This window comes from Saimiri boliviensis, chromosome 11 (assembly GCF_048565385.1).
Source record: "Saimiri boliviensis isolate mSaiBol1 chromosome 11, mSaiBol1.pri, whole genome shotgun sequence".
In the NCBI taxonomy this organism is placed as follows: Eukaryota; Metazoa; Chordata; class Mammalia; order Primates; family Cebidae; genus Saimiri; species Saimiri boliviensis.
This window is the reverse complement of record NC_133459.1, coordinates 100054572-100076212: the sequence shown is the minus strand read 5'-3', so window position 1 is coordinate 100076212 and position 21641 is coordinate 100054572. Positions and strand designations below refer to the sequence as shown.

The 21641-nt window shown below is 46.6% G+C and overlaps 1 protein-coding gene and 1 long non-coding RNA gene across 4 annotated transcripts in view; one reads left to right on the top strand and one right to left on the bottom strand.

The window, feature by feature from the left end:
- Positions 1-6631: 6631 nt before the first annotated feature.
- On the bottom strand, positions 6632-15407 carry LOC104652257 (uncharacterized). Its single transcript, XR_745590.3, has 3 exons — positions 15319-15407; positions 13509-13702; positions 6632-7701 (listed from the first exon to the last, which is right to left on the bottom strand). It is a non-coding gene; the product is annotated as an uncharacterized LOC104652257 (long non-coding RNA).
- A 68-nt stretch (positions 15408-15475) lies between these two features.
- The window catches only part of DDX20 (DEAD-box helicase 20), a 61789-nt gene continuing 55623 nt past the window's right edge, over positions 15476-21641 (top strand). For all 3 annotated transcript variants that reach the window (XM_074381249.1, XM_074381250.1, XM_003933460.4), the window contains exons 1-7: positions 15476-15858; positions 16248-16342; positions 19283-19451; positions 20030-20144; positions 20256-20398; positions 20744-20882; positions 20983-21041. In XM_074381249.1, coding sequence (XP_074237350.1) covers positions 15558-15858; positions 16248-16342; positions 19283-19451; positions 20030-20144; positions 20256-20398; positions 20744-20882; positions 20983-21041 — 1021 coding nt within the window. In that variant the 5' untranslated portion in view covers positions 15476-15557. The remainder of the gene's footprint in view (positions 15859-16247; positions 16343-19282; positions 19452-20029; positions 20145-20255; positions 20399-20743; positions 20883-20982; positions 21042-21641) is intronic.

Here is a 21641-nt window from a genome sequence, read left to right as displayed (position 1 = left end):
GGACAGCCAATGAGAATTCAGGGGGGCTGTCTTCAGCCAATGAGCAGGGCGACCAGGGGGCCGAGCTGGGCGGCCGCGGCAGACCCCACCGCGATGTTTGCTTCGCACCCGAGCGCAGCTACCGGGGCCGGCGGGGAGACACCTGGACCTGGCCAGCGCGGCGGAGGGCATCGTGACTCCAGACCGTACCGCGGTCCCCAACGAAGCACGTGACCCTTGTGTGGTCAAAAAGGGAGAGCACAGTTCTTTCTACAGGGAGGGACTGGGTAGCGTTCTCAGTAAGAGGCAGAGTGCCATAGTGTCAGTCCCTTTTCTCAAACTCCAGTCTGGAAGGGAACACCCCCACCCCTCCGCTCCCATCCCCAGAAGTCCCTCTGAAGCTCTTTTTTTTCCGGAAGAGGACCCTGGGAATGTGGCTCCCGCCCCACTCCTAGAGTGAGGTCCTCGCAGCCCTGCCCTCGCCAGCGGAGCAGAGACGCCGCTGCCTGACCGGTTCACCTTTGTCACACAAAGCCGCCGAAGGTCGGGTGCGTCCCTAAGTCTGATAGGCGAGATCCCTGCTCTCAAGAACTTACGTGGGGGAGAAGGGGCGGCAAGACAAACAGGTAAACACACACACACGGTAAGCACGGTAATTTCAGACAATGATTTTTATAAAAACGTGAAACGGGGTAATGGGGTGGGGCTGCTTTCCCTGGGGCCTTCAATGGGCTGGGCAGGGAGCAAGCCTTTCCTTCCCCAGGGCTCAACGTCAATCATCCTACCTGACGCTCTGGCCTTTGGCGAAGCTCTAAGGCTGGGGAAGATGCTCGGATTTTATTCAGCAGGAGCGGTGGGAGCGCCAGCCGGGCCCTAGAGGAGGGAGTTGCGGCCGATGGTCTCCAGATGGGTCGCAGTCCGGCGGGGTTGCTCCTCCCAGCCCAGCCGGGGACGCCGGGCTCCGCGCCCGCCAGCGCTGCTCCTTCCCAGCCCGGAGACTCAGCGCCCGGCCGGGCCAGCCGGGGACTGTGGCGCAGAGCACGGAGAATAATTAAGCAATTAGCGACGTGTTGTTCCAAGGTAATTAACGGGGAAAAGTTTGCCCCAGGCAGCATTTGCGGTCTCTGAGTGGAACAATTGTAGGAACACCCGAGAAGGCACGAAAGGTCCCGGCGCCACGATCCGGTCGGTGCGAGGCAGCCAAGAGCGCCAGATCGGCTATTGAAAGACGCGCCGGCGGCTCACGCCTGTAATCTCAGCACTTTGGGAGGCCGAGGCGGGTGGATCACTTGAGGTCAGAAGTTCGAGACCAGCCTGACCAACATGGTGAAACCTCGTCTCTACTAAAAATACATAATTATTTGTATTTTTATTATTTGCTGGGCGTGGTGACCTACGCCTGTAATCCCGGCTACTCGGGAGGCTGAAGCAGGAGAATCGCTTGAACGCAGGAGGCGGAGGTTGCAGTCAGCTGAGATTGTGCCATTGCACTCCAGCCTGGGTGACAGAGCAAGACTCTATCTCAAAAAAAAAAAAAAAAAAAAAAAAAAAAAAAAAAAAAAAGACTGGGAGCAGGGAGGAGAAGGATAGACACAGACAGACACAGAGACCTGGCATGGGGAAGGAGGAGGGACAAAGATGGAGGGGAAGAGAGGGAAGGTGAGAGAGAATGAATCTTTAGAAAAGTTTGCAGAGTCCAGTTGAATGGCCTCCACTTAACAACTCCAGGTCCTCAATTATACAAGACCTCTTGCCCACACCTTTTGGCCTAGCCCCAAGTGTCCCTTTGGCTGACGCTGGGGCAGCTGTAGTCAATGGACAGAGAAAAGAAAAGGAGGCACAGGATGGGCTGAACTTGGAAGGTGACCCCTGGACGAGCCCAGGCAACTCCGGTCCTACCACTCTGAGCAGCATCGGCCCTCCTGCCTGTTCTGCAGCTGTGGGCAGGAATTCTCCAAGAGATCCCTTTCCGTGGGACCCACCAAATGTTCAGAGTGAGAGCCACTCCCAAGGATGGAGCTGGGGTTTCCAGCCCAGCTGAATAAGTTCTGCAGTTGAATACTATGGACTGAGACAGAAAGGACCCGGCATTGACATGTAGTCCACAGAGGGGGCCTTCAATGGGGCAAAACATCACAAAAGGGTTCCCCAACTCAGAGGGCCTTGCTTTGCTCCATCTCCAGTCTTCAGCATGGTAGTCGGATGTAAAAAAACTCTGCGTCGACGTTTCTGGATCTGTGGCTGAAATAGTCTTTTTTTTTTTTTTTTTTTTTTTTTTGAGACAGTCTCACTTCCAGGCTGGAGTGCAGTGGTGCAATCTTGGCTCACTGGAACCTCCGCCTCCCAGGTTCAAGCGATTCCCGTGCCTCAGCCTCCCAAGTAGCTGGGATTACCAGCACCTGTCTTCACGCCGAGCTAATTTTTGTACTTTTAGTAGAGACGGGGTTTTGGCATGTTGGCCAGGCTGGTCTCAAACTCCTGACCTCAGGTGATCTGCCTGCCTTGGCCTCCCAAAGTGCTGTGATTACAGGCATGAGCCACCGTCCTGGGCCTGCTGAAATAGTCTTTAGGGTCAAATTCAAGCCCCAGTTTTCTCCATCTCTGAGACTTTATAGGTTGGAATCCACTTGGAAGTTAGGAGGCTGGCCAGGGTTGAAAATCCAAAAGAAGCGGGCTGATCTCTTGGCAAGAACCTAGGACTGGGTGGTTAGGTCTTCTGTGCTGCTGGCAACAGAGTATAATCTTGCACAAATGCTTTGTTTTTACTGGGCCTCAGTTTCCCCTGCTTACGGGTTTAAACCTTTGTGAGTCTAAAACTTTATACTCCTTACAAAACTGTCTTCTGAAAACTGTGAAGTAGTCATGAGCAGGGGAATGTTTACCCGATCTTACAGATGAAGAGTGTATTGTTAGCAAAGCCAGCTCACATTCCATCCATTTTCAGGTAGAGGGAGATAGCAAGAAAACAAACTGATAATCATAATCTCAGTGCAAGAGAGGTTTTAGACAAGTCTGAGGTGTGGTTCCCTCTGTGTGGTTTCCCATAAGACTTTGGAGGACAATTACTGTCTAACTCTGAAGTCCTTTCATGGTGCTGGACCATTGCGACTCACCTGCTCCCTTGCTAATGAGAAGGCCAACGTTACCCTAGAAGTGTGTGGAGGAGTCTCTGTCTTACCTTGTTTCTGAAGAGGTAACTCTCATCTGGGAAGAGCAGGCGGCAAAAGCAGGAAAAATAGCTGCCTTCTGCTTTTCTTTTTAAAAAAGGATTTAAGTGATAGAGAATAAAGCCTGTTGCCATGGTTTATAAACATGGATAAATATTTCTGGGCTGAGAATGGGGGCTGGGGGACATGATTCATTTTTGCTGAAGAGGAATCAGATGGCTCAGCCTCCTCCCTTCCACCCCACTCCAAAACTCAGCCTGGAGGATGAGATTATCTCATTTGAAAATAAATAATAAAGAAATCAAAGGTCTTGAGACTGGTTGTGAACATACTTTCTCAAAGCTGTTCAGAGCTGGGGTGGAACCATCAGAAGGTACATGGCCACTTGCCCTCCACTGGTGGGCACTTTACCTGACAGAGGGGGTGCAGCTCCTGGAAACTGTGTCCAATGCTGTCAGCTCTTGGGACTTGACTGCCTCGCCTAGCAGGGAGTGTGGTCCCCTTTGTCCCACTACCAGAGCCTGTAGCTCCTGGCACCTATCAATGAGCTCAAAGGAAGAGGCAGAACCAGTTGTGTCCCAAGGGAGCTCAGACCCTACATTAAACAATGGAAACATCATCATTCTCCTGGCTTCAGATCCTGTGGCCCCTACCTAGAGATCCCTATCCACCAGCTCCTAGCCAGCTCTGGAAGACATACCCCTGAGTGAGGCAGTGTCCAGCTTCTCATCTCTACTGGCAACACTCTCTTCTTGCACTAGGATGTGCTTCCAATAGCTGCGGGGGGGGGGGGGCACATCCTGGTGCAAGGAGGGAGAGAGATGTGGTCACATGCAGTCTGGAAACCTCATCATAATATCACCCCCAAGGGCAGGGGCCCTATCCCCAGTGCCTTCATTCCTTGCCCCCTGTGGCTGCCAACTATTATCCCAATCCTGTCACCCCCCCACACACTGCTTGATCATCAACAGGAAAGGCTGACCCTAGAGATAAACACATGCTGTTGGAATGTATTCATATATCACTGCGGAACTGTTTCTCTCTAGGGAGAGGACCTTGCCTGACAGGCTGGCCCAGAGGTGCTGGGCAGAGACTGTGTACGTGTCTGTGTGGGAACACATTGGGTTGGTAGGGGAGGAACCGGACAGAGGCCCGGCTATTCTTGAAAGAATCCCACTGCTAGCTTTCATGACACCTTCCTTTGTCCACCTTAGACAGAGGACTGGGTCCTCTAACCCTTATGATTCCAATACCCGGAGACACAGAAGAGAGGATAAAGTGGCCTGTGTGTTGGGGAACCCTCTCAGTTCCAAAAGAAATAATCACTTTGGGTTTTAATTTAAAAACCTTTGGACTGGGTGGAGGAATCAAAGACTGTAGTCATAAAAAGCTCCATGAACTTTGCGTGTCTCTTACAGAGGGAGAAACTAAACCCCAAAAGGTTGGTCTGTATGGTGATGGAAGGGGGTCTCCCAGTTTTCAGCATAGCACTCATTCTGCTATTCCACACTTCAGAAAGCAGGAGGGATATGCTCTTCAAGTGGATTACTGAAATGATGAAAGCCCCTGAGGAAGTGAGTTCTGATGTTCCACATCCACAGAATTGCCATCACTTTTACCCACAGTGCTAACTTAGACCACTACTCTCACCGCCTTCGCTTCCTCATAAAGTCACTAGGCTTCAAGATCAGGCTACCAATTTCAGAGTTGCTAAAACTGTTTAGAGAGGGACTGAAGGAAGGTGTTGGAAGAAGAAATAGCAGTGTAGTATTTTGAGACAACTTCATGCATGAATGGCTCCCAGCCTATCTCATCTGAACAGTTTTTAAGTGCAAAATTAGATTTGTCCAAATAATGAACAGTTAGTCTATATGCCAACATTCATTTCTATATGGAACAATTTGGAGCTATGGGCTTGGTGCTTATGGTGCCTAAGCAAAGATCTCATTGTTACTTGAGAAGCAAGTATTTCCATTTTGCAAACATTTACGGGAAAGGCAAGCAAATGTTTGTGTGTACACACACACACACACACACACACACACACACACACACACACATAAATACACACACATTGAGACAGGGTCTCACTCTGTCGCCTAGGCTGGAGGGCAGTGGTGTGATCACGGATCACTGCAGCCTTGACCTCCCTTGGCTCAGGTGACCCTCCCACCTAAGCCACCAAAGTAGTTGGGACTACAGACACATGCCACCATGCCCAGCTAATTGTTTTTCTTTTCTTTTCCTTTCTTTTTTTTTTTTTTTTTTGGCATATTTTTGTAGAGACAGGGTTTTGCCATGTTGCCTAGGCTGGTCTTGAACTCCTGAGCTCAAGCAGTCTGCTCACCTTGGCCTCCTGAAGTCCTGAGCTACTGTGAGATTACAGGCGTGAGCCACCATACCTGGCCAGGAAAAGCAGATGTTTTTGAACTGCAGAGAACACATGAAGAGTGCCAGGGCACAGCTAAGGGAAATATGGTATTTGTGCAAACTAATGCTGGTGGATACAAACTGTACCAGAAAGGAAAATTGCTCATTCCTAGGACCCTCCTGGGACATCCTGCAACATCTGACTCTCCAGAGGCCCAGTGCTGGCTGCCTGTAACCTTACCGTGGCCTGGAACTCAGAGCAAAGGCTCATTTTATCACATACCACTTGGCCATCTCCATTAGCTGTAAGCAAGGACCAGTGGTTGGCAGCTTACCCGAGAGAGACACGTTAGTTAGAGGGAAAGAAAAGCTATCTGCTTCTCCTCCTGAGACCATGCGGTGAGGAGAAAAGAGGTCACATCTCAGGTCTGGCTGTCTGCATATTTACTTCCATCAGGCTGGCTCTGAAGTCTCTTCTGTTGTTTTTAAGGAGCCAGAGAATCTCCCAGCTCTAATTAGACATCAACCTGGGGCATGCTCGAGATTTCAGCCTGGACACTCTGAAAGGAGCCAATGCCATTGATGACAGCTGCTTCTGCCTAGGCTTTTGCTTGGGCAGAGGGGCAGGACCCTCTCCTTAGCATTTTGAGGAGTGGCGCCAGGTGGGCAGTGACTGCACTAGCAACAGTCTGTCCCAAGGGAAGGCCTCAAATTCCCAGAGAAGAAAGGCAGCGAGGCCGAGAAACACGCCTCTTAACAAGTGAAGATGCAAACGGGAGAAGACGAGCTGCAAGGGAGTTTGGACTTTACTACCTTCTCTCCTAGCATTGCGTGGATTTTCTTTGCTGTGATTATTCTTCATGAATCATCATCCATAGAAAGTGACTGAGGCAACAGAGAGTGAATAATGAATCCCTCAAATAGTCTTCTGTGTTTCTGCCTGGAGGATTTTGGAAATAACTTGCATCTTAATCTTTCTGACTTAGAATCATAGAATTTGGGAGCTGAAAAGGACCTTCATCAGGGCATGTGACCTCCTAGAAATACTGGAAGAAAAGATATGTGGGTATGAACCTCTGGTTCAACACTAAAAATAGGCCTAGCCAAACATATACTGAAGGCTTTCCTTGTATCAGGAACTCATTTATTCTTCTCTTTATTCTTCCCAAACGCTGGGTGGTAGGTGCTCCTATTCCTCCCTTCTGCAGAGGAGGAAGGGAGATGAGACAGTAGGGCACCGAGAGGGGCGTGCTGGAACCCTCACGTGGGACTGGCCCTGCTCCAGATTCCACATCCTCTCACTCATTCCGCTACCTCATCAAGTTGCTTTGGACAAGTCATTTAACTTCTTTGGATCTGTTTTCTCCTCTGTGATCTCTAAAGTTTAAAAATTGCTAACAGTCTGCATCTGCCACCCGAGCATGTGATATAACAAGTCAGGAAAGTGTAGTGCAGAAATGTTAAGTCACTTGCCCTAGGTCCCCCAGGTTGCTAAGGGCAGAATCAGCACGAAAACCCAGGCCCAGTGACCGCTGCCCTCAGGCAAGGCCTCTCTCCCTTCCACGGCTCTGTGGCAGGTGTTCTAGGGGAATCCAATACCTTGCCTTAGGGGAGACCTGTTCCATGATATCAGATAGACTGGAGGTGTTAGGTTTTGATGTGGCCAGTCATGACACCAGGATGAGCTTAGGGGGCTGGCGATTCTTGTCTATCTAAGCACCTCCAACCTGTCTGTCTGTCTGCTGTTTGTCTATCTTTCTCAGGCCATACACAGTGATCAAACCCCACCTGGTAACCAGAGGGAAAGAAAGAACGTGACTGGTGTGTTACATCTATGCACGCCCCCTGGTGGTATTTCCAGTCGTTTGTCCTCTTCATGCAAATGTTGCCACCTTGTGCCAGCTCTGTCACCCAGCTTCCTTCATGACGACAGTGGCTGCAGTTCTGCTCCTCTCTCCTCCTTCCCCTGTCTTTGGCTCCCTCTGTCCAGAATCTGGTCATTGACTGGTGTGCAGCCTGGGATGTGATGTGTGCCTTGGGAGGAGACAGGGCCCAACACAGGATCTCAGCTGTGCTCTGGTAATCAGCGTGCACCACCGTTACAAGCATCCCCGTCCCAGTATCCTCTCTACTCAAAGAGATGGGAAAGGGGTGGATGTGCCAATAAACGTATCATTGGAGGCATCTGAAATGAGAACAAGGACATCCTGGATGAGGCATTATTCACAATGTGTATCCATATATGTGTGTGTGTGTGTGTGTGTGTGTGTGTGTGTGTGTGTTTCAGACAGCCTGAAATGAGCTCTCACCCACTGGCGAGTGGAAAATTAGCTTTGGCAGGTGAAGAACTGGGTGACAGGTGAGGAAGTCAGCAGGGTGTCAGTGTTATCCTTCTACTATTGCTGTTTTCTGGTGTTGCAAACAATATCTCTCCCACCTCTCCTGTTCTGTGAAATGTAATTAGGCAGAAGAGAAATGACTTGGATAGGCTTGGGCATGTGGGAGAGTGCTATGAAGATGTTACAATGGCCTCGTGACCTTGTAAGCAAGCCATGTGCTTGCAGGTGGGCTGCACTAGGCCAGTTGGGAATTACTATTTTCCTGATGGCCCATGAAGCAAGCTGTGTGGTTTACATTTCTAGTGGGTGGAAGAAAAGATGGCACTCCGGGGACTAAGTCCTAGGAAATTCTGCCATCTGGCATAATGTTGGAGGCAGTGTGTGCCAGGACTGGGATGCAGGAAATCTGGGTTCTTGGGCTGGCTCTAGATTGGCCCTGTAATCTCTAATGCCTCAGTTTCTCTAACTGTAAAGTGGGGCAGATAATCCTACTGCTACCTCCTTGTTGTGAAGGTAAAGTATGCAAAGGCCCTGTGAAATGTCGAGAGCCCAGTTCTAAATGTGAGGTTTGTCTGCCAAGGGAATCTGCCAAGCCTACTGGGAGGCAGCAGTTTGCTTCTGTGTCAGTTTCCACAGTCTGTGCTCAGACAGGTACTTACGCATCTCACATCCCTAAATCTCACCTCCTATCTATAGTCAGCAAATAAGAAAAAGGGCAGGCTGATGCTCTGCTTCTGTCTGATCTTCTTACCAACCCTCGCCTCCCCTCCCCCTGACCTGATGCAATGATCTTGCTGCTCTCCCTCATCTGCTCCGGGCCTGTCAGTTTAATTTAACAAGGTTGTGGGAGAGGTTTGATTTAATCAAACCAGTTGCTGTATCCATCCTGCTCAGAGGTCCCTCTGTGTCACCACTGAGGCTCAGATTAGACAGTGACAATTACTTCTTCTTTCCTGGCTATTGCCTCCCCCACTCCCTTTCACTCCCTGGAGGGAACAAGGAGGCAGACCAATCTCTTGGGACCTAAGAATAGATGCGGGAGGATCAAAGGAGGGAAACAGGCTCTGGCCTGAGAAAGCCCCTCTCCACGCCTTACATGGCCTTGTTTAAGGCTGAGTAACAGCCCAAAGGGCGGGGGGATAGAAAATGTGAGCAAAGCTGCCTTGCAAAGGCTCAAGGCTGCCTGAGGACAGAGCCGTGCCATCATTGATGGCCCCACAGAGATAAAACCAGTCTCCTTTATTGTCAGCAAACTGGGGTGGAGGATGGGTAGAGAAGTATGATAGCTGCATGCTCTATGTACTCCAGACTACGAGCATTTATTTCCAGGTTCTTGGCCTGGATTCTGGGGTCTCCAGAGCTGGGAGACAACTATAACAACAGGAAGGCAGGACCCCGTCCATCTGAGCTTCTGTTCTTGGTGTGGACGCTGCAGTGACAGGAGGAGATGCCACCGGAGCCAGGGGTTCAGGGGAGGCTGGCTGCATGGGTGTGAGGTAACTATGCTATGTGTGTTGGGGAGTGTGTGTACGTGTGTGTGTGTGTGTATTAGGGAGCCAAGGGAGGGGAGTATCTGTGCAGAGTTCAGAAATCCAGAACAAATGTCTTTTTTTGTCATTTAACCCTTTCATTTCCCTCCCTTTCCAGGAAGCAGGTGCTCAGCACCTCCTCTTCTCCTAAGCACCTCAGAGAACAGAGACAAAGTCCTCTTGAAGGGGCGCCCTTACTTGAGGTGATAGAAATTCTTTTTCTTTTTGTTCCTTTGTGTCATATTCTTCCATTGGTCGGCAGGCAACTGACAGGTGTAGCCTTCCCTGAGCCCCTTTCAGAGTCCCCCTCCCTGCCATTTGTCTCTCAGCCAGCTATCCGGCAGACACTGCCATCCGCAGGAGCTGAATATGATTAGCAGATACCCTTCCTGACAGCTCCAAAGAGAATCCCTCCAATGCATATTCCATTGAGTGCATCTCATTGCTGCTGACAGCCGCTTTATCAATTAAATTCCACATTCCCAGTCTTCAGAGACGCGATGAACCTCCCTACCTAATAAATCATAGGTCCCCAGTTATTGTTAAATATCCCATCAGTCTCTAATAAGCTCCCTGCCAAAAGGGGCAGGTTATTTATTATGCTGCCTGGACAAGAATAAATTGGGCCCCTTTCTCACAAGGAGAAGAGCAAACATGCCACCTTTCTCCCTAAAGACTGAGGCAGTGGTGTTAAATGGGACAATTAATCAACGTGGGCCTTGGGTAGAGAGGAATCTGGTCTGAAGCCTGAGGGAGGATCACCCGGGGCTCTCTTCCAAAAGCCAGTCAGGCAAATCCCCATGGTGGGGAGTGGCTGTGTAGTGGGCATGGGCTCAGGCTTTTGCTACCTCGTCCTCTTTCCAAATTCCTAAGGCTAGTCACCCCATAAGCCATGGGACACATGTAAAAATCGGTATTTTCCATTGGGAGGTAGCCAGCTAGGATTGAACAGGGTCATGAAACAATACATTCTATCCCGAAGGGCAGAAGTTGTTTATTGATAAACTTGATACAACTTAAGTTTATGGATGGTGCCAGTTCACTGAACAGATGGCTCAGGAATATAACAATGAAAGTACCCATGGCTAGGCAAAGCAACCAGGTAGCATGAGCTCAGTCATGCTTTGCTGGATAAGCAGCATGTACCCAGGGGAGGCACTGGTACTTGGACAGCAGTGTGTCAAAACCAGAAGTCCTAAGAGCTGCTAGGTCTAAGAAACCGTGTGTTGTGAGCCTTGCCATTACTTGCCTCATATTAGATCCAAGACCTAGGTGATGCTCCCAGGTCTGCAAGTTAAGATCCAAACTGCTCAGCTTTGCCATTAACCAAGCCCCAAGTTACATTTCCTACTGTATTTCTCTTAACTGCTAAATAACACTACCCTCCTATGGGAAAAGCATAACACACTCATTTTATATTCCTATGGTGGCAGATGAGGTGCTCCATCACATAGGGCCAGGATGTCTCTGCATCCTCCTGTCCGGGTCATTTCTGCCAGACCTGCCTCCACTCACAGCAGAAGACTTAACTTTCCTAAACGACCGTGGCTTTCATGCTTCCACGCCTCTACACAAACTATTGCCTGTGCCCAGAATATCTTTCTGAGACTTGTCTGCCTGGTGAGCTCTCCTTCCACTCCCACTGCCTGATGAACCTCTTATTCATTCTTCAGGATAAGCTCAGGGTATCAGCCCCAGCTGCTTCACTGCACTTGAGCTTTGTCTCCTGGTGCTGCTGCCTTGGCAGAAGTACCGGACTCCAGGAATTAGGTGAACAATCATCTTGTATGTGCAGTTGTTCTCTCATACTTCCACACGTACTTTAAGCCACTTTGATTTGGGGTGTGGAGGAGAAGGGCATAGAGAAGAAAGCTATTGCCCTTTGAATACCAAAAGCTGTTTTCCTCAATTTCTCAGAAGTTCTCACTCTCTCCCACATGACAGCCACACTTTGAACAACTAAGGCCCTGAAAAATGTCAGCACTGCCTATGATTTTACACCAGCTTGTGCTCCTTGCATATTTCATGCTTGATCACTTCCCTAGCCGGGCTGTTAACTCTTTTAGGACAGAGGGTAGAAAGAGCCTAGACTTTGCTGTCAAATAGATCTGAGTTCCAATCCCATTTATAAGCTCTGTGACTTTGAGCAGATTACTAATCTTCCTCTGAGGAGTTACTTGAGGGCAGCATCTCCTTCAGCACCTGACACAGAAGGCTTTTAGGATAAAGTCCAGACACTAGCCTGGCCCACAGCTCACTCTCCTGCCTCATCAAAGCTTACTCTCCCATTTGCATGCTAAGCTCTTTTAGAATGCTGTGGTGGGCCTCACATCCACACCTCCACTTTCTACTCCTCTGTCACAGGCCAACTTTGATTCATTTTTCACATCTTACCATAGCTCTAATGCTAGGAAGATGTGGCAGAGACTGCTAGTTGCTTCCAATATCCCTTCCCCCTTTCTCTATAGTAATGGACCTCCTCTTAAATAATTGTATAGCTGGGCATGTGATTGTGCAGAAAAAATGACATTTCCCTGATTTTTTTTTTTTCAAGAAGGTATAACTTTATGGCTAAGTTCTTTCCAAGAAATGCCAGATAGTGTGGCAGCTTTTGAGAACATTTCTTAAAAGGACTGCTGGCATGATGACCATGACCATTTCTACCTTCTATTTTGAGTCGTCTTCTTTCCTGCTGGCTGCAATGCAGACATGAAGACTGGAACTAGAGCAACCATTTGGAGACCAAGGCAGATGCCTGGGTGCTTGGGATCTCTGTGGACCAGGACTGTTTATCAGTCCTGTTTCCAGAATTCTCTACAAGGGCAAAATGAAATTCTATCTTGGGGAAATAAGCTCCTGTTTGGGGGTCTTTTAACCAAACCTAATCTTGACTTCTAAGTCTTTCTTGGCTCCCCACATCTAGTTACCTCCTTGACTTCAGTAGCACCCAGCACTTTATACAGGAGATGAGGTCACCTGTTTGTGTGCACGTCTCCCTGAGTGCAGAGGCTTTGTTTAGTTTGCTCCATTTTTGTACCTCTAGCACATGGCCGATTAATACTAGATGGTCAGAAGATTTCTGCTGAATGATTAGAGGATTAGAGATGTTTTGTGGACTGAATGCAAATAATAACATTGCCTACCTTGGGTTCCTTTGGGGGTCAAATGAGAAAAAAATCTTAAGTTTTCTTCCCATCTTTCCACATTCCCCCACCGATCCTCATACCCAGGGTGGGCCACCTTACACTATGCCTTCCTTTATACTGTTTTCTTTTCCTCTGGGTTCAGAAGCCTCCAGTGCAAAATGATGGGACAGGATCATTTGAATCTTAACATTCATTCTGAGTCTAAGTGTCACTCTCGCCTCTTCAGTTCATAGGAATCTCTCCCTCCTCTAGCTCCCTGGAAAGGTTCTCCAGGTAGATGGAATAGCAAACACAAAGGCACTGAGGTGTTACAAGCCACGGAGATCTAAGCATTTGGGCTAGTTTGGTCTGGCTGGAGGAGGTAGGTGGGCTGCACTGCTGGAGAAGAGACAGGGATCCCATTGTTATTTATCCTGGGGGAGGCTGGGAGACAGATACGATCTGGTCCATTTCTGTATGTGTTATGCTCACACCTTACCTAGTTATTAAATGATCTCTTGCTTTTGTGCTTTATCTTTATAGCACCAAAAATTATGGTCAACAACACTGTCATAACTTTTGACTAGTGAGAAAAAAAATGTTATGTGTTATTCACCATGGTTCGCAATAACATGACTGCAATATTGTCTGTAAAACATCACAAACTACAAAGGCAATAACAGAATGCCTATAAAACTACAAATGTTTTCTGGAAATGTAGTCTTTTTGTTTTTCTTGGGATAATCCTGTGGTTCTTCAGCAGTGACTGGTGTGAGTTCTATAGAACCACTGCTATGTGCATGGAGACCCAGCAGAGATTTTTGAGCAAGAAGGTGTCAGCCATACAATGTTTACTGGGTCCATGAAGTGCTTGGTACTGGGCTGGAGGGCCTAGGATGACAAAATTCCTGTCCTTGAGAAGCTCACAGTTTATTTAGTGTGAGGGACATACAAGTAGCTAAGTAAATAAAACATATGAGCCAGACTGGAATTACTTACAGTGTGATGTGGGACCCTGGGGTGGGGAATAAAAAAGCGTCAGAAGGAGCAGGATCTGGAGCTGGACCCAAACAGCCTAGAATATCCACTCCAGAAAGATCACTGCAGCCCAGGGTACATGGCTGGGATAGAGAAGAACTCTGCCAGAGAGACTATTCAGGAGGTTTTTGCAATAGTTTGGATGATGAAGGGACCTGAAATAGAGCAGACGCTATGGTAAGTGAAGAAGAATGGATGAAATATTTGGAGGCAAAATTACTTGTGCTCAGTAAATTGTTAGAAAGTGGGGAAGGATAGAGGGTGGAGTCAGTAATTTCCCAGGTTTGTGGTCTGGGGATTAGGCAGATAAAAGAGCTGGCGTACTAAGAGGAAGCCTGGGACCTTTAGTGCCATCTCCTCCATCAGTCTCCTTCTTTCAAATGGATAGTTGACATTTTCTTAATGTTTTGTAAATTTACAGGCAAAGTTAGCCTCCAGGACCACCTTCCAATGGGATTACCACGTCAAAGCCCCACCTATATCATATGGAATCTGGACCATCACTGTGTGTGTGTATGTGTGTGTGTGTGTGTGTGTGTGTGTGTGAAGGGGGTTGGGCCAATGACCAGCACTATAATCTATGGACAAAGTTGGGGTTGGTTGCAGAATGTATTTAAGGTTGGTATTCTTTGTATTTTTAAAAATTTGTTTATATTTTAGGAATTTGAGATAGGGTCTCTGTATGTTGCCTAGACTGGCAACTCCTGGCCTCAAGCAAGCCTCCCGCCTCAGCCTCCCAAGAAGCTGGGATTACAGGTGTGAGCCACCCCACACAGCTAAGTTTGAAATTATGAATACGATTGAGGTCCAGGAATATTTACATTTGGCATGATGACTAAGATTTTGTTACAGGAGCTCATTCATTTGATAAATATTGAATATTTCCTATGTGTCAGATTCTGTTTTTCCCACTAGGGATACAGAGAAGAACAAGACAGAATAGATCCCTGTCCTCATAGAGTGTGGGAGACAGGCAGCGGACATATAATTTCAGGTAGTTATAAGTATCATGAAGAAAAAAATGAAGCAAAACAAAAGAATAGAGTGCTGGGAAAAGCCGGGGAGCAGAGAGGGTAAAGGTGCTGTTTTAGGGTGTTTAAGACCTGTTTGAAAAGGAAGAGCTCTTTGAAAAGGTGATATTTGAGTCGAAGTCCACAGTAAGGAAAAGTGGCAGAGACTGTTAGTTGCTTGCCCATGAGATGACGGGAGAAGGAGCAATACAGAAGGCATGCAACATTTGAGAATCTATTAGGCATTCGACGGGAGGTGCTGCGGGGGCGAATGCATGGAGGCAGATGGATTTAACATGTCTAGAGTTTAAAGGGAGATGAGGCGGAGATATGAACTTGGGAGCTGTCGGTCCAGTTCCAGGTTCCCAGTCAACGTACTTTTATCAGAGCTCACAGTGCGCCAGGGGCTTGCCAGGGGCTGGGACTCGGAGATGAGGAAGGACACACCGGCCAACGTGCTAAACCCTTTGGTCCGGATACGCTCTGGGCGCACTCCGCGAGCACAGAGAAGGGAGTCAGGTTACGGAGCCGGTACCGTTGGGGACGAGGCGGCCGCGGAGCGACACAGGCCGGAGGAACGGAAAACGGAAGCGCAGGGGGCGGGGCGGGGCGGACGCACCGGGCGCATCACAAAGAGCGCCGAGTGGGCGGAGGCGCCGGGGCCCAGCTTGGTGGCTCCGCCCAGGAGAGGGCGCGGAGGCGGGGCGGCGCCCCCACCGCGGGCCCGCGGCGCCCTCTGCAGGCCACAGGCAGCGACTCACCAGTAGCCTCATCTTTCCTCTTCTCCCTCTCGTTGCTTTCCTCAGGCCACATTTTCTTGTGTGTGGGGTAGTGTTCCCTATTCTCTCAGCCTCCGACTTCCGTCCCTTCCCTCCATTTTCAGGCCAGGCGTGTGAGTGTCTTTGAGGGAAAACTGCCAATAAAGTTTTTCCTCCTTTCGCTGCCAGGATCCCCGCCTCCCTTCAAGTACCGCGAGATCTGATCGGACGGCGCGGCTACCATGGCGGCGGCGTTTGAAGGCCCGGCGGCCTTAGCGACTGTGGATACAGCTATGCCGGCCGAACATGTGGCCTCGCAGGTCTCGGCACCGCAGCCAACACCCGGGCCTGTGAGGAGCCTGCGGACGGCTCAGGATATCCGCAGCCCGCGGACCCGCACGGGGGACGTGCTGTTGGCGGAGCCGGCCGACTTCGAGTCACTGCTGCTTTCGCGGCCGGTGCTGGACGGGCTGCGGGCGGCCGGCTTCGAGAGGCCCTCGCCCGTGCAGCTCAAGGCCATCCCGCTGGGGCGCTGCGGGCTCGGTGAGAGCGGGGGACCCGGGAGAAGTGTGGCCGAGGGACGGCGGCGGCCACGTTCGCGCCGCAGCTCGGGAAGAGCCCGCGGTCGGCCGCCGGGCCTGGGGCAAGGCGCTAAGCTCAGTTACCGTATTTGTAAAACTAAGGCGCACTGTTGAATTTTAAGATGTTTAAGGGCTTTTCTAGCACTGACAAGTGGTTCTGAGTTTGAGAAGATGAAAGGTACACGTTCAGGGACTAGGCGTGTTCTCATACGTTTTTGAGATTCAGCTAAAAATGAAGGTACCAACTAGGGGAATCTCAGGAGACCCTTCTAGTTCTCTGATTCCATGTTAATCCCTAAGCTGCTTCAGTGAGTACTGACTAGTGATATGTATGTATTTTTTCCTTCGCAGATTTAATTGTTCAAGCTAAATCTGGCACTGGGAAAACCTGTGTGTTCTCCACCATTGCTTTGGATTCTCTTGTTCTTGAAAACTTAAGTACTCAGGTGAGTTTCCTCAGAGGGCCAGAGGAGGATGTGTCATGTAGACTTTACCACAGGTCAGATGAAATACCAGTAGCTCCTCAGAGGTGGAAGTGAATTTGATGAATTGAGTTAAGGGTGGTGGTGGCGAAATTTGGAATTTTCTATGTGTACCTTATTTAAATAGAATAAAGCTAACGTGTCAATTTTGTCACTACTTGGTAACACAGACAGGGATTCTTTACTGACTAGATTAATGTGAGACTTCACATTTGACTTGATTCATGGTATTGCAGTGCTCTGGCTATTGCTGGTAACTGCAGGGTTTGTTTTTGTTTTTGTTTTTTTTGAGACTGTATGGCTCTGTCACCTAGGCTGGAGTGCAGTGGCCAATCATCGCTCACTGCAACCTCGAACTCCTGGGCTCCAGCGATCCTCCCACCTCATCTTCCTAAGTAGCTAGGACTACAGGTGTGTGCCACCACACCTGGCTTTCTGTGTTTTTTTTTTGTAGAGATGGTGTCTCTTCAGTGTTGTATAGGCCGGCCTTGAACCCTGGGTTCAAGCAATCCTCCCATCTTTCCTTCCCAAAGTACTGGGATTACAGGCATGAGCCACCACATCTGGTGTGCAGGTGGTTCTTAAAGCTCTGTAAATGTATCATATTGATCTCTTGACTTCTAGGTTGCCTCAGAGGGTTTCTAAGATTGCCTTATCCAAATTAGCAAGAAATTTGGATTTGGGGATCATTTCTTCAACAAAGATTAGTTGAGCCCATATTATGTATAAACGGTATGCTACACATTGGGGATTCAAAGATGAATTAGATGTGATTCTCATAATCTTACTTTGTAGTTTAGTTTTTATGGCAGACTGTATTTCAAGTTCTCAGGCATTGGTATATCTAATGTTGAATCTTCAACAATGGTTTTTAACCCAGATACCCATGTTAATTCCCCGAGAAGCTTGTTGAGTCCGTCTTATGTCTGCCAAATCCTAGGTGATGTTGCACATTGGAAATCCTCCTACTTTGCAAGAACCTGAGCTAGTCTAATTGTAGACTAGGATATATTTGAGATTTTGGTTTCTGACAATTTGGCAGCAGATAAAATGCTAAAATCCTGGAAAAGTTTCATAAATTCTTTTTTTTTTTTTTTTTTGAGAGATGTAGTCTCACTCTGTTGCTTAGGCTGGAGTGCAGTGGCACAGTCTTGGCTCACTGCAATCTCCTCCTCCCAGGTTCAAGTGATTTTCCTGCCTCAGCCTCCCAAGTAGCTGGGATTACAGGTGTGCACACCACACACCCAGCTAATTTTTTTGTATTTTTAGTAGAGATGGAGTTTTGCCATGTTGGCCAGGCTGGTCTCAAACTCCTGACCTCAGGATATCCACCTGCGTCAGCCTCCCAAAGTGCTGGGATCACAGATGTGAGCCACTATGCCCGGCAATTTCATATTTTAATATTTTGTGTGTTTCAAAGTAATACATACTCATTTTTGAAAATCGGAAAAATTCAGAAAAATGGGAAGTACCAGAAAACAAAATCTATAATCTCACTACCTAGAGAGAAACTGCTATTAACAGTTTAGCATGTTTTCTCCCAGTCTTTTATTTTGTTTTAATAAAGTTTTTATTCCTGTAGTTAAAAGCACAAAGTATTGTTTTTGCCTCCTCCAGTAGTTACATTGCAAAGTTTTTACCATGGCTCTCAAGGCTTTTGTGATGTAGCCTCTAGAGCTAGATCTTTACTTTACTTTCCCACTAATTCTGTATAGCCATGTGGGCCTTCTTTTTCTTCCTCAAATACACCAAGAACACTGCCATCTTATGGCCTTTGCATGTGCTGTTTTCTCTTCGTGAAAACGCTTCCCCATAGAGTATAGCCAGCTCTACTCTATGCCATACTTGCAGGTCTCTGCCATACTTGTAAGTCTCTTCTTAAGTGTTACCTCCTTAGAGGAGGGCTCATGACTTTTCATTACCTGTCATTACTTATTTTTGTTTATTGTATTCTTATTAAGAATGAAAGTACCATGAAGACAAAGACTGTACTGTTAGATTCCCCAGTGAATAGTATGTTGCCTAGCACACAGTAGGTTCTAACTTAATATTTGTTGAATAAATGAACGAATGAATGAAATACAGTCAGCCCTCCCTATGTTGCCTAGCACATAGTAGATTCTTACTTAATATTTGTTGAGTGAATGAATGAATGGAATACAGTCCGCCATCCCTAACTTCAGGTTCTATATTAGCTGATGCAGCCAACTGTGGATCAAAAATATTCAGGGGAGGGGTGGAGGAACAATAAAAAATAATAAAGAATAAAAAGATGGCCGGGCGCGGTGGCTCAAGCCTGTAATCCCAGCACTTTGGGAGGCCAAGGCGGGTGGATCGCGAGGTCAAGAGATCGAGACCATCCTGGTCAACCTGGTGAAACCCTGTCTCTACTAAAAATACAAAAAATTAGCTGGGCATGGTGGCACGTGCCTGTAATCCCAGCTACTCAGGAGGCTGAGGCAGGAGAATTGCCTGAACCCAGGAGGCGGAGGTTGCAGTGAGCCGAGATCGCACCATTGCACTCCAGCCTGGGTAACGAGCGAAACTCCATCTCAAAAAAAAAAAAAAAAAAAAAAGAATAAAAAGATACAAACAAAAATACAGTATAACAATTTACATAGGATTTAAATTGTATTAGGTATTATAAGCAATCTAGAGATGGTTTAAAATATGTAGGAGGATATACATGGGTAATATACAGGTATATGCAGTCATATAACAGACTTGAGCATCTGTCAGTTTTGGTATCTGGGGGCTTCCTGGGACCAATCCCTTGTGAATACCAAGGGATAACTATGTTTTACCCTATCAATAAAAACTCATTTGAAATGATCATGTAAATGAAATATAGTGTGTCATGTATTTCTCTGACTCAAAGGTATAATTTGTGGTTTTTTTTTTTAGATTTTGATCTTGGCCCCTACAAGAGAAATTGCTGTACAGATACATTCTGTTATTACAGCCATTGGAATAAAAATGGAAGGTTTGGAATGTCATGTCTTTATTGGAGGGACCCCATTATCACAAGACAAAACCAGACTTAAAAAGTGCCATATAGCTGTTGGATCTCCTGGTAAGGTAACAATGCCTGTTGGTAACCAGTTTTAAGGAAATTTTAATATAAAAATAAAGATATATGGGAATCTCTGATAACTGTGATAATTATTTTGGTTAGAAATGGACAGCATTAGACCGGTGAGATATAGGCATGTGACTGGTTTATCAGTGGAATTTATGAAATTTCTATTTCTAAGGATGTGTCAGAACATATGGGATAGTCCTCTGAGAAGAAACGCGATGACTTTAGGAGGCCCTTCTAAGCAATGGACTGGGATTATTCTTTGGCTTCTGTATTGCATTTGGTTGTGAATCACTCAGAATTACAGTCTTGCATTCAGTGCTTTAGGTTTTTTGTTAGGATTGGTGTTTATTTACTGGTGATGAAATGTAAGGGGAAAACAGTGAGTTTAGGCAAGATCAGAGCTCAGTATTTCTAATTTGTGGTTTAGTGTGAACATGTATAATGAGAGTTGAATCAGGAAATTCAGCAGAACAGCTTGTGAATAAGTAGAGTAACAACATTGGCTGAGATTTACACAAATTTGGTACATCATAAATATTTCAATTTTTTTTTTTTTTTTTGAAAATTAGGCAGAATTAAGCAACTCATAGAACTTGACTACTTGAACCCAGGCAGTATACGCCTCTTTATTCTTGATGAAGCAGATAAGCTTTTAGAAGAAGGAAGCTTCCAGGAGCAAATAAAGTAAGAAAAATGACTAACTTGACTATTAAAACAGTGTCCCAAAGTGTCTAGCTTTTCTGAGTGGTGATTATTGTCTGAATAATTTACATGATATATATTTTTATTTTGCAGTTGGATTTATTCTTCCTTGCCTGCCAGTAAACAGATGCTGGCAGTATCAGCTACTTACCCTGAATTTTTGGCTAATGCTTTGACAAAGTACATGAGAGATCCCACTTTTGTAAGACTGAATGCCAGTGATCCAAGTCTCATAGGTATGTGCAGCTTTTAGCTACTTACATTATTTGTTTGTTTGTGATATTCTGGAGCTTTTCCTTGCCTAGTTGTCTGTTGCTGTTTCGTGATATCGATTAGGTTATAGCAGGCGTCCCCAAACTACAGCCCACGGGTTGCATGCGGCCCCCTGAGGCCATTTATCCAGCCCCCTGCCACACTTCAGGAAGGGGCACCTCTTTCATTCATGGTCAGTGAGAGGAGCACAGTATGTGGCAGCCCTCCAGCGGTCTGAGGGACAGTGAACTGGCCCCCTGTGTAAAAAGTTTGGGGACGCCTGGGTTACAGCATATATGTTTGTTTTAACTGACAACTCTTCTTTGTAGGTTTGAAGCAGTATTACAAAGTTGTCAATTCGTACCCTTTGGCACATAAGGTTTTTGAGGAAAAGACTCAGCATTTACAGGAACTATTCAGCAGAATTCCATTTAATCAAGCATTAGTCTTCTCTAATTTGCACAGCAGGTAATATAACTTAAAAGGCCATCTGGGGAACTTTTGAAATAAAAGGATAGGCATGGGGCAATATTTGTAAATTTGTAACCATTTATGTTCTATTTCATAGAGCACAACATTTGGCTGATATCCTTTCTTCTAAAGGATTTCCTGCTGAGTGCATTTCAGGTAAGTTAATCTCTTTCTTTAATCTTTATTTAGTATACTGACTTGAAGCCTCCAAAGTTAGGAGGAAGAAATACCACTTTATGAGTTGTCTTCTGAGTGTAAAATTATCATGTATTTTTTTAGAGTAAAGGAATTTTTAGGCTTATTTTTCTTTGGAATTTGATACATCAATATCCTTCTATTTTTAAGGAGTAACTTGGTATATGGTAAAAAGTTAGAAAACTAGTGTTCAGAGAGATGTAATTTTATATCTCTGAGTATAACCATAAAGAACTTAATTCTATAAAACCAAGTATGTCTGTGTTGTGTTAAGATAAAAACTTTTTTTTTTAGAAAATTTTTTTTTTTTTAATAATCACTGTTAAGATGCTGGAGATTGCTAACTGAATTGACTGTTTTATGGTTTTGTGGAAGGCAGAGTGATTGACTTCTTGCCTCAAAGTTAAATGATTACTGCTGGCATAATGAAAGAGTCAAAGGATTTTTGGATCAGTGAGATCCTTTTTAAAGTTTGGTTTGGTGTTAGCTTAGTTTTTGACTTTTTTTTTAAAATTTTATTTTTTTAAATTAAATTTATTTTTTTTTTGGGTAGAGATGGGG